Genomic DNA, 10483 nt, shown 5'->3' with positions numbered 1-10483 from the left:
ACCATCAACAAACGGGAAGCCTGAGGTGGACCTGCATGGGATAGATAACTCCCGAAAGATGCTGGTGTGGCATCCTGCTCGCTCCATTCCAGCCCTTGTGTCGTCAGCGCCCTTCCCCCACCTCCGAGGTCTGTCTCATTGTAGAGTCCAGGCTGGTTCTTCTGACCTAGCTTTCTAGTCCCGCACGTTCTTCTGACCTAGCTTTCTAGTCCTCCACCACCAAGGCTCCAGCTGTTTTACTAGAAATGACTGCCTGACTTGGGACAACCCTTGACTACCTCAGTTTCTCGCTTGGTGGTGGAGATTGTAGAGTGTCAATTGCGACTGCCCCACAGGAGCAGTTACCCACGTTGTAAAATGTCACGGTAAATTAGAAAAGCCCGGCGTAAACTAGCAAACCGTTCCCCTCCCTCCCCCTCCCCCACCCCGCATCTTAACAGCAGCGACGGCAGCATCTTTACACTCTGTGGAGGCATCCCGAACCTGATCCCCTTTTGGCCTCAGCATTCCATTTGGTGTCTGGATTACTTTTTGGAACTAATATGCAGAAGTCAGACACAGACACTCCCCAAGGCTCCAGGTGACCACTCCTGCTTGACTCCGCCCCACGGAAAGAAGGTGAGGTAGGGGGCGGGGCTGGTGGGAGGGGGGTCGGCAGGATTGGTGAGTATACTGGCCCTTCTGGTCAGTCCTACACCTGTCACTCTCCTATGTGTGGGCCATCTCTGTGACGGGCAATAATGCTGCTGCTACTGCTGCTGTTACTTCTAGTACCTGGACCCGGATTCAGCGAAGGTAAGTGAGGACTGGCTTCCTCCAGCCTGGGATTTTTTTTCTCACCGCCCCAACTCAACAGCTGGTCCCAGCACCCTGAAGCCTTAAAATCCCCGGTCTCTTCTTCAGATGCCCACATACCCATCTTCCCATACACCCAGGACTCATGTCTTTGATTCCTTTCAGGGCCCCCCACTCAGGTATTTCACTCAGGAACTCGGAAGGGGGAGAAGGGTTGGTATCAGAGTCCTCCCTTCATGAACCCCATAGCTACTGCAGTCCTCTCCAGCAGCCTGAAGCTCCTAGCCCCTGATCCTGAGTCCTGTGAACTGGCTACCACTTCTCTTGCTTGTGGGGTCTGAGGTAAGGCAGGACCCTGTGGATGGGAGGAACAGGGACAGAAATTAAACTCCAGAGTAGTAGGAGTGGGTGAGGAGACCCACCTCTAGAAAGGCCCCTCTTGGTGATTCTCTAATCCTAGAGTACAGTAAGACAGACAGGCACAGAGCCAGCCCTGGCCTTACCTGGGTATGGAGGTGCAGGTGTGAAACCTCTGCTCCTGGACGGGCTCACCCAGATCAACATCTCAGATGCCACAGTTGCTCCAAGCAGCACTTGGCCGGGTAGTACAGCTCAGGGATGCCTAGGACGGCCCACAATGGGCGTAGACCTTGAGCTTTTACTATGCCCTGTGGGTCCTGGCACTGCCATTGGAGGTTGCCCACAGGTAGACAGAGCAAACAGACCCCAGCCTGGCCTGCCCCACCTATGTTGGCATAAAGGGAGTGTTTTCTTTGGTTCCAAACTTAGTGCTGCTGTGTGTCCCTCGCCTGGGCCCTTCATGGGCAGTCTTAGCCTCTAATAGCAGAGAGTGGCTGGGGGTGGGGAGGGGGAGCTCTACAGATGGTTTCAGGGTATGGTGTTGGGAGCGTTAGGCTAGGTGTGTCTCACCTGGACTTGGTGGCTCCTGAGGGCAACAGACCTTTCCTGGAAGCCTTTCTGTGTGCCAGAGCTACTTGACTCAGAGATCTGTTCTGGAAGAGCAAGCTAGAAGGGCACCCCCGATAAACAGGCAGCAGCATGGGCCACTGGCAGGATAAGGCAGCAGGGAGTGAGCGAGCGGGCTGAAGAGAAGGCAGGGGCAGTAGTGTGATGGCCTGACTGGAGGGAAAGCTGGGTTCTGGGGAGGTAGGAAGGCTTGGGGATCCAGCTTGGGATCTCCACTGGAGCTTAGGGGACAGTGAAGCTGGGGGCTGTATCTCAAATGGGAACCAAGGAAGGCTCAAGGGAAGTATGTGGGATATTAGAAGAGAGCAGGCTTATCCAGAAAGGGAAGTGTAGCCCAGGCTGGCCTCAAACTTACTATCAAGCCAAGGAGAAGCGTCACTTCTGATCTTCCTGCCACACTCTCCCAAGTGCTGGGATTACAAGTGTGGGCTACCTTGTCTTCTTATGATGCTGGGCATGTCACCAGTGCACGCTTCCATCTGGGTGAGTGCCCCGGATTCTCTAAACGCACCAGATTTTTCTTCTGATCTTCTGATCTGAACCACCTCTAGAACCTCCTCCCAACTTCTAGAATAGAACTTTTTTCCATTGAGAGAACACATGATTCTACTTAAGTTTAGTGGAGAGCCCTCAAATAAGTTATTGTGATGGAAACATGCTCTAAGTGACAAATGAGAGTCGCAGCAGCCCAGGGCGAGGCTTTACTGTCAATGTCCTCCATCCTGGAATGGGGGTGGGGAGGATATTGTGAGTACATACATCCGCAAACAGACTTGGGAGTTTGTCCTGCTCTTGCTGCAGTCCCCCCTTCCTTACACATAGACAGAGAAGCACCAGTGCGTGGACTGGAGCCTTAGCTCCAGTGCTGTGGGCTGTATGCAGGCTTTAATATACACACCTTTAGTCCCAGCACTCAGGAGGCTGAGGCAGGAGGATCTCTGTGAGTCTGAGGCCACCTGATCTACAGAACACATTCTAGGACAGCCAGGGCTACTGGGAAACCCTGTCTTGAAAAAGTAAAAAAAAAGAAAAAAGAAAAGAAAAGAAAACAAAGAAAGAAAGAAAGAAAGAAAGAAAGAAAGAAAGAAAGAAAGAAAGAAAGAAAGAAAGAAGAAAAAAAGAAAGAAAAGATCTGAATTTCAAAGGAATCTGTATTGCACAAGACACTTTATTCTGTGACTTGATGCCACCTTGTCCCGCACTAAGCAAATGAGGAAAGCAGAGTGCAGAGAGGTCTGTAATTTGTCCAAGGTCACATACCTAGAAGTGGGATCAAACCCAGTCAAGTTGCCATGTCTAGGTCCTCCTTGGGCCAGTGCCTCTCACTAGGGGTAGGGAAGCTCTGATTTGAACCTATGGCCTTTGTTTATCCCTTAGCAACCAGAAGGTCACATGTATACAAGCGTGGACTCCTGGAACTGGCAGGGATCTTGGATTGTGTTGGTCCTCGATCTCCGATGGTTTACATGAACTATGGCTGTTATTGTGGCCTTGGTGGCCATGGAGAGCCACGTGACGCCATTGACTGGTGAGTGTACACTGGACCCAGAGTAGAAGAGGTCTCCCAAGTCCTAGGACAGCTAAGGGCTATGAGAAAAACACCAACCTGAAGTCTAGCTTTACCTCAGGAAGATCCCAGAACCTAGTATTACCTTGAATACAGAGTGCTCCAGGGTCAGTGGGGAGGTCTTGGTGCCAGCTAACCTTTGCCCTGGCTGTGGCCTGACACTTTCATTGAGGATGACATAAAGTTATCCTGACCACTGTACAGCCTGAGGATCGCTGAGGATCCTTTACACTTCATAGATAGGGAAGCTTACCTCAGAGCCATTAAGTTGTTTATCTAGTTGAGCACAAAGTATGGGCATAGGTGAGAGGGAGGCTTGGAGCTATTAACTCTTTGAGAGCCAGGAAAAGAAAGTCACACTTGCAAATATGCACATACACACATTCATATACACACATTCTTGTTAAGCCCGACCACCTGTCTCATCCACTCCACAGGTCCACAAGTATTCATGCATAGTTAATACTCACTCATTCTGGATGAAAAATAAGCTCCAACCTTTATTGTTCAGAGAAAGAAAAAACTTCTACCTTTTCATTGCTGAATGAGAGAAGCCCTGTCACTTTCTCAAGAGAATAGATCACATGGTTTTCCAAGCATCTTTACATTCCAGAAGTCTATCATAAGTCAAATAAGTTTCAGCAGCAAGCTTTACATGGGTTTCTATTACGATGAGTTATCTAAACATTTATTATCTACTAGTTCCACACATTCATTGAGTTTAAAACAACAATTATTTATTTATTTATTTATTTATTTTTGGTTTTTCGAGACAGGGTTTCTCTGTATAGCCCTGGCTGTCCTGGAACTCACTTTTGTAGACCAGGCTGGCCTCGAACTCAGAAATCCAGCTGCCTCTGCCTCCCAAGTGCTGGGATTAAAGGTATGCACTAGCATGCCCGGCCTTAAAACAATAATTCTTATATCTTAAGTTAGCATGGTTTTTGTCAAAAGGCAAGTTATCTACCTTGTGTCTCCCTAGTATTGAAGTTTTGTATAGATCAATCCAGTCATTATTTCATCTTCTGTCCTTGTACCCACAATAAAGTGTCCACTCCCAGTTATCAGCCAATGGTTTCACAGCCATCCCAGAAGGAATGCCTTCCCTGATCACAAATCTGTTCCGAGCCTGCTTTCTATCCTAGGGCAATTAGCCTGTGACACCTGAAGAATTACAGAGCCCCAATTGCAGCCTTCATACTATAGAGGGCTCAAATTACCTGTTTAAATTTAGGAATTCTATAGACTCGTTATTAGGAATTATGAAATCATCAATTTGTCTACACAGTATGGCTACAAGATAGTACATCCTTGTTGATCTGCAGAAAATCTGTCTAATAGGGTAGTCTAATGCCCAGGAATTATTATACTATTTTAATAATGACAGGAAAGGCATGTCCGCTGTAAGAACCAGTCCTGAGATGAAGTCTCTCTGGGCCTTGCCTTTTAGAGCTCATCCATCAGAGAGCATGCAGGGTGATGGCTATCTCCAGAGAGCTCTTCCTCCTTTTTCTTTTTTTCTTTTTGAAGGTACTAGGGGTTAGACCTGGGCCTCAAACATGCTGAGCAAGTGATCTCCACTGAGCCCCACAGCCCTGGCTCTCTCCTTTTTTTTTCTTTTAAATAAGAATAAACACAATATAAATTTCATTGCTTTATGATATTACTATATAAATATATCAAATTATAATTATAAATATAATTATAAATATATTAAATTATATATTTACTATTATGTGGGCCCTAAGGAGTGTAGGGGAAGGAGGGGGAAGGAAAGAGCTCACATCTGACCAGAGCTCCTGTGCTCTGGGCAGGCAGATGCAGGAGGACTGCCTGACGCTTTCCACTCAGCCCCGGGTGGGCATCTAAGCCACTGACTCCACTTGATGGGGGATGATCAAGGGTGTCCCAGGATGACACCCTTGGCCCCGGGGATATGGGAGAGAGGGCAGAGGGAGAGAGGTTCCCACGAAGGCAAGAGGCCCTTTGGGAGACTAGAAATGGCTCATTAGGGGAAAGCCTATCCCATCATCCAAGCACCGTGGGCCTTGATGAGCAGAGACAGTCTATGGTTTTAGAGCTTTATTATAGAAAGGTGGGGAGGGGGGGGTGCAGAGTTAGAGAAGGTAGAAAAGAGAGAGAGAGAGAGACCGGCCATGGCCAAGAGGAGAGAAGGGGGTAAAGGAGAGAGAGAGAGAGAGAGAGAGAGAGAGAGAGAGAGAGAGAGAGAGATGGGGCCAAACAGGCCTTCTTATGGTGGGTTGTTATCTTGTTGTTGCTAGATAACTGGGAGGAGTTTAGCCTGAAGGTCAGAAGCTTGGGGCATTGTCTACTTAACTAAAAGTCACGCTTCTCCTATGGGGGCTGTAGGGGCTGGTAACTTCAACAGGAGCCAGGGTTCCGGGAGACATGAGGGAATGTCTACTGTCCCATGTAGATGAAATATCACCAGGTACTGGGGTTTCACACCTCAGCTCGACTGGAGACCAGATTGTCTGTGCATAGCCCATTGCCCCACACTATTGTTATTCTTTCAATTATCAGCGCACTTGACCAGTATTTGCATTGGATTCCCTTGCATGCCTTTAGTATGACCTAGATGGCTCCTGACACCTAATGGCCAAGAAGGTCATTGGGCTGTCCAGGGAGAAGGCACAACCCAGATCCAGGAAGGAAGGGAAGATTGCCAGGGTAGTTGGGGCTCAGAGTGACAAGGAGGCAGGCAGGGGTAGATAGGCAACGTCAGGGAGTGAGTCTGGGCAGTCATGTTCAGCTGCTATAATTTTTCTCCAGGATTGGTACTGTGAGGGACAGCGTGTCCATCAGAGGACACTAGCTCCTTGAAAATCTTTGTTAGATGGCAAGGTTAGCAGAATTCCCTCTTTTACACAGCTATGTTCTGCCCACTCTCACCTTTAGGTGCTGCTACCACCATGACTGCTGCTACACTCAGGCTCTGGATGCCGGCTGCAGCCCTAAGTTAGACCGTTACCCATGGAAGTGCATGAACCATCACATCCTGTGTGGTGAGTGCCCTACACCAGGTGACTTCCCCAAGTGCCCGCTGGACATCCTGCCGAAAATGGCTTCTGTACCCTTGTAGTAAGGTTCCACTGCTTGTAGCTATCCTCAGACCACATGATAATGTCATCGAACCCTTGTAACACACATACACATGTATGTCTTCAGTGTGTGGACCGAAAGGAGAGAAGAGATACTAGGCGTAAACAACCTAAAAGTCCATAGGAGGGGATTGAGTGATGTGTTCATGGTGCACCCAAACTGTAGAATATGTTCTAATCTGGACAAAGGATGAGGTAGAACCATTTGAGAGCCTGGCTCAAATGAAATAACAACAAAACCAACCAACTAAACAAACAAAAAGAAAATTCAATGAAAAAAAAAAAGCTAAATGTAGAGCTGGTGACACTATGTAATTTTGTCCCTTACCTCCCTGGATCTGAGGGTTGAGACCAGGGCCTTCTTTCTTCCCTAGGTCCACTACTGATCCGGTATGCCAAGTGCTAGGATTACAAGTATGCTCCAACTAGCCTGGAAGTAAAACACTTACCTTTAAGGCTACTGGGCAGTCAGGGATGTAGCTAATGGTAGAGTACTTGTGCCATTGTGGGAGCCCTGGGTGCCCCCCTCCATTTATAGTTTTCTTTCAAATAACTTTAAATGCAGAACTGACTTTTTAAATACTCGGTGGTGACCACACCGATGAACTGTGGGTAGGAATACAGTGGGGGCAGAGACCCAGTACTCTAAGGAGCTGCAAACAAAGTGGGTGACTGGCTCCTCCCCTTTTTTCTATTTTTTTCTTTTTGACGGTACTAGGGGTTAGACCTGGGCCTCAAACATGCTGAGCAAGTGATCTCCACTGAGCCCCACAGCCCTGACTCTCTCCTTTTTTCTTTTAAATAAGAATAAACACAATACAAATCTTATTGCTTTATAATATTACTATATAAATATTATAATTATGAATATGTTAAATTATATATTTACTATTGTTATTATTTCAATTATCAGTGCCTTTTTTTTTTTTTTTTTTTTTTTTTTTTTTTNTTTTTTTGGTTTTTTCGAGACAGGGTTTCTCTGGCTGTCCTGGAACTCACTCTGTAGACCAGGCTGGCCTCGAACTCAGAAATCAGCCTGCCTCTGCCTCTCAAGTGCTGGGACTAAAGGCGTGTGCCACCACACCTGGCTATCAGTGCTCTTGACTTCAGTATTTGCATCGGGTTCCCTTGTAGCTTAGAGCCACCCCAGTGTAGGTCTGGGAACTAAACTCAGGTGCTCTGGAAGACCAGGAGGCAACCTGAACCAGTGAGCCATCCTCCCTAGCCCCAGATTTGCTTTAGCTGGGCTGGGAACTCAGGTAGCTCATTGGTAGAGCACTTGCTGAGAATATTGACAGCCTGGGTTCCATCACCACACTGAAAAAAATTAACATTTAAAAAAATTTTTAAATTATTTTTATTTTTAGAATTTGTAATTGCATCGTGTCTCCCTTCTTTCTTCCTGCCCAACCCTCTCATGTACCCTCCAGGCATCTCTTGTCTCTCTGTCCCTCTGTCTCTCTGTCTTTCTCTCTCTCTGTCTCTCTCTTCCTTTTAAAGTGTATAGGCAAGCTGGCAAGCTGGCTTAACATGCACAGGCATTTGCTGCCAGGCCCATGGGCTGAGTCCAACGCCCAGGACCCACAGGGTGGAAGGAGAGAGCTGGTTCTAGCGAGCTGTCCTGACCTCCTGTGTACACTCACAAATAAATATAGGTGGATCAAGTTTTCGTTCAGCTTTGCCATTACTCATAATTTCTAGTTCTCGCTCTCGCTTTCTTCTTTTTAATTTTTTTTGTTTGTTTGTTTTTTGATCGCTATTTCGGGGCTTTGGCAGAGCCCACTTGAGATATAGTGATAAAAACGTGGAGACATTTATATGGTTATTAGGCTGTTGGCCTTTCGCTGGGCAGACTCTCAACTATGATCTACCTTAACCCCACTTCCTGCCATTGCATCCCCACCACGTTGGTTTGTCAGTTATCACCTTCAAGCCTCTCCTTCCTGCCTCTCGGTCTGCCCCAGCTCGGTGCCAGCTCTTTATTTTCTAAAAAGCCACACTCCAGTCTGAACCAATCAGCAGCAGGACCGTGTGGACCCGGTTCTCTGGGTTGCTTTTTGGCCTGGGTGAGGACTCTCTGACTGCCCTCCTAGCCGCTTGCTTTTTAACACAGTAATCTCAGAAAATCATCTTTAGGTCAGGTGAGGAGGACAAACATTTACATATAAAAAGCTGGGAATGGGCCACTGAGAGGACAATACCAAATAGTCTGCCAGCTCTTAGTTCTGTTCTGGTACAGCAATTACCAATGAAAAATACAGGGACACACCTACAAGCCTTTTGACACAATGTGTGGGGGAAGGTCATCTCAACAGAGTGCCACTACTGCTTCTAATGCTTCTCTGTCTTTCTGTCTGTCTCTGTCTGTCTGTCTGTCTGTCTGTCTCTTTTTCTCTCCCCCCCCCCCAGGGTTTCATTGTGAAGCCTTGATCTGTCCTAGAACTTACTATGTAGACCACACTAGTCTCAAACTCAAAGAGATCCACCTGCCTCTGCCTCCCAATTGCTGAGGTGAAAGGCATGCACCACCACCGCCTGGAGTTTTGGTTGCTTTGAACCATTGTTCTGCCTGTCTTTTCTTCCAGGATTCTGGATCATAGGTAGTTCATCTCCTTGGACTATAGGAGGATTTCTGGGGCTTAGATAAAAGCCAGCATTTATCAGGAACTTATGAAAGATGTTTTCTATCTACAAAAAGGAGTCACTTCCCTTATCTGTGGCAGAAGGGATATATGGCTCTCCATTGGCATATTCCTGTGGCAGATATTATAAGCTGTATATCTCAAAGGTGTATATCCAAGTCCATGCTAGCTTCCAGGCTCCTGCAGGCCCTATTCACAAGTACCTATGATATATTTCAAAGCCCTCACCTAGCATCCTGGCCCTCTCACCTCCTCTTCTACCTAGAACTCCCAGGCCTGCTCCGCTTGTCTTCAGCATCTACTCAGCCTTATTTCCATGCTCTTCTCTCTCCGTCTCTCCATTCTCTGGTTTGCTGTCTCCATTCTATCTGCCTTGCAGATAGCCCTGGTGACATCCAGTTTAGAGGGTTTTTTTTTTTTTTTTTTAATTTTCTGTTCTGGACTCTTACACATGCCTCTGGTTATTTTCTTTCTCATCCACAACAAAACCCTTTCCCCAACTGACTGGCCACTGTGATAGGCTCTGTACTGAGCCCTGTCACATACAACGTTCAGTCTTTCTGCGGTAGTGAGAATTGTTTATGTTTTGAATTTTCAGCCCTTCTTGTGGCTGCTCTCCTTCCTGTGGGTTGTCCTCCCTTCTGTCCTCCCTTCAGAATAACGTCCTTGAAACACAGACGTTTTTCATTTTACCGACATCCCAGTCAGTTATTTTGATACATTAAGCATCCATTGAGAGCCAGATGATGCTGACTACAAACTTTTAATCCCAGCACTTGAGAGGCAGAGGCAGGCCCTAAGTCCAAGGCCAGCCTGGTCTACAGAGTGAGTTCCAAGACAGCCAGGGCTACAAGGAGAAACCCTGCCTCACAAGAACAAAAAACAGACAACAAGCAGAGAACCCACTGAGAAAAGAGCACTGCAGAGGTTTACCTGTCTGTTTTCTTCTAATAGTTTGAGATTTATGGCAGTGGCCCACTTTGAGTTAACTTTTCATATAAACAGTGGGGTAGGTCTGACTTCATTTTTTGGCATATTGTTATACAGCTGTCTCAAAACTGTTAAAAAGAACGTTCTCTCTTGAATAGCATCAGCACCTTTGTTGAAAATCACTTGACCGTAGATGCGTGATGGTTGTATTACACCTAAGTGACAACAATCCATTTGGGCTTCAGTTTCCTCACCTAGAAGTTGGTATGGTAGGGTGAAAAAAAAAAAAAAAGAGTCCCCCCCCCCAAAAAAAAAGATAAAAAGCCGGGCGTGGTGGTGCACGCCTTTAACCCCAGCACTCAGGAGGCAGAGGCAGGCGGATTTCTGAGTTCGAGGCCAGCCTGGTCTACAGAGTGAGTTCCAGGACAGCCAGGGCTACA

General features: G+C 47.0%; 1 protein-coding gene across 2 annotated transcripts in view; it reads left to right on the top strand.

The window, feature by feature from the left end:
* The first annotated feature begins 564 nt into the window (after nucleotides 1–564).
* LOC110330079 (group 10 secretory phospholipase A2) overlaps nucleotides 565–10483 on the top strand; it is a 13596-nt gene continuing 3677 nt past the window's right edge. The window contains exons 1-3 of one of the 2 annotated variants that reach the window (XM_021210025.1): nucleotides 565–795; nucleotides 3160–3310; nucleotides 6269–6375. In XM_021210025.1, coding sequence (XP_021065684.1) covers nucleotides 741–795; nucleotides 3160–3310; nucleotides 6269–6375 — 313 coding nt within the window. In that variant the 5' untranslated portion in view covers nucleotides 565–740. Of the gene's footprint in view, nucleotides 796–3159; nucleotides 3311–6268; nucleotides 6452–10483 lie in introns of both variants that reach the window. The other variant, XM_021210026.1, reaches the window with a different exon arrangement.

This window comes from Mus pahari, chromosome 12, assembly GCF_900095145.1.
Source record: "Mus pahari chromosome 12, PAHARI_EIJ_v1.1, whole genome shotgun sequence".
In the NCBI taxonomy this organism is placed as follows: Eukaryota; Metazoa; Chordata; class Mammalia; order Rodentia; family Muridae; genus Mus; species Mus pahari.
This window is presented reverse-complemented; position numbering and strand designations above follow the sequence as displayed.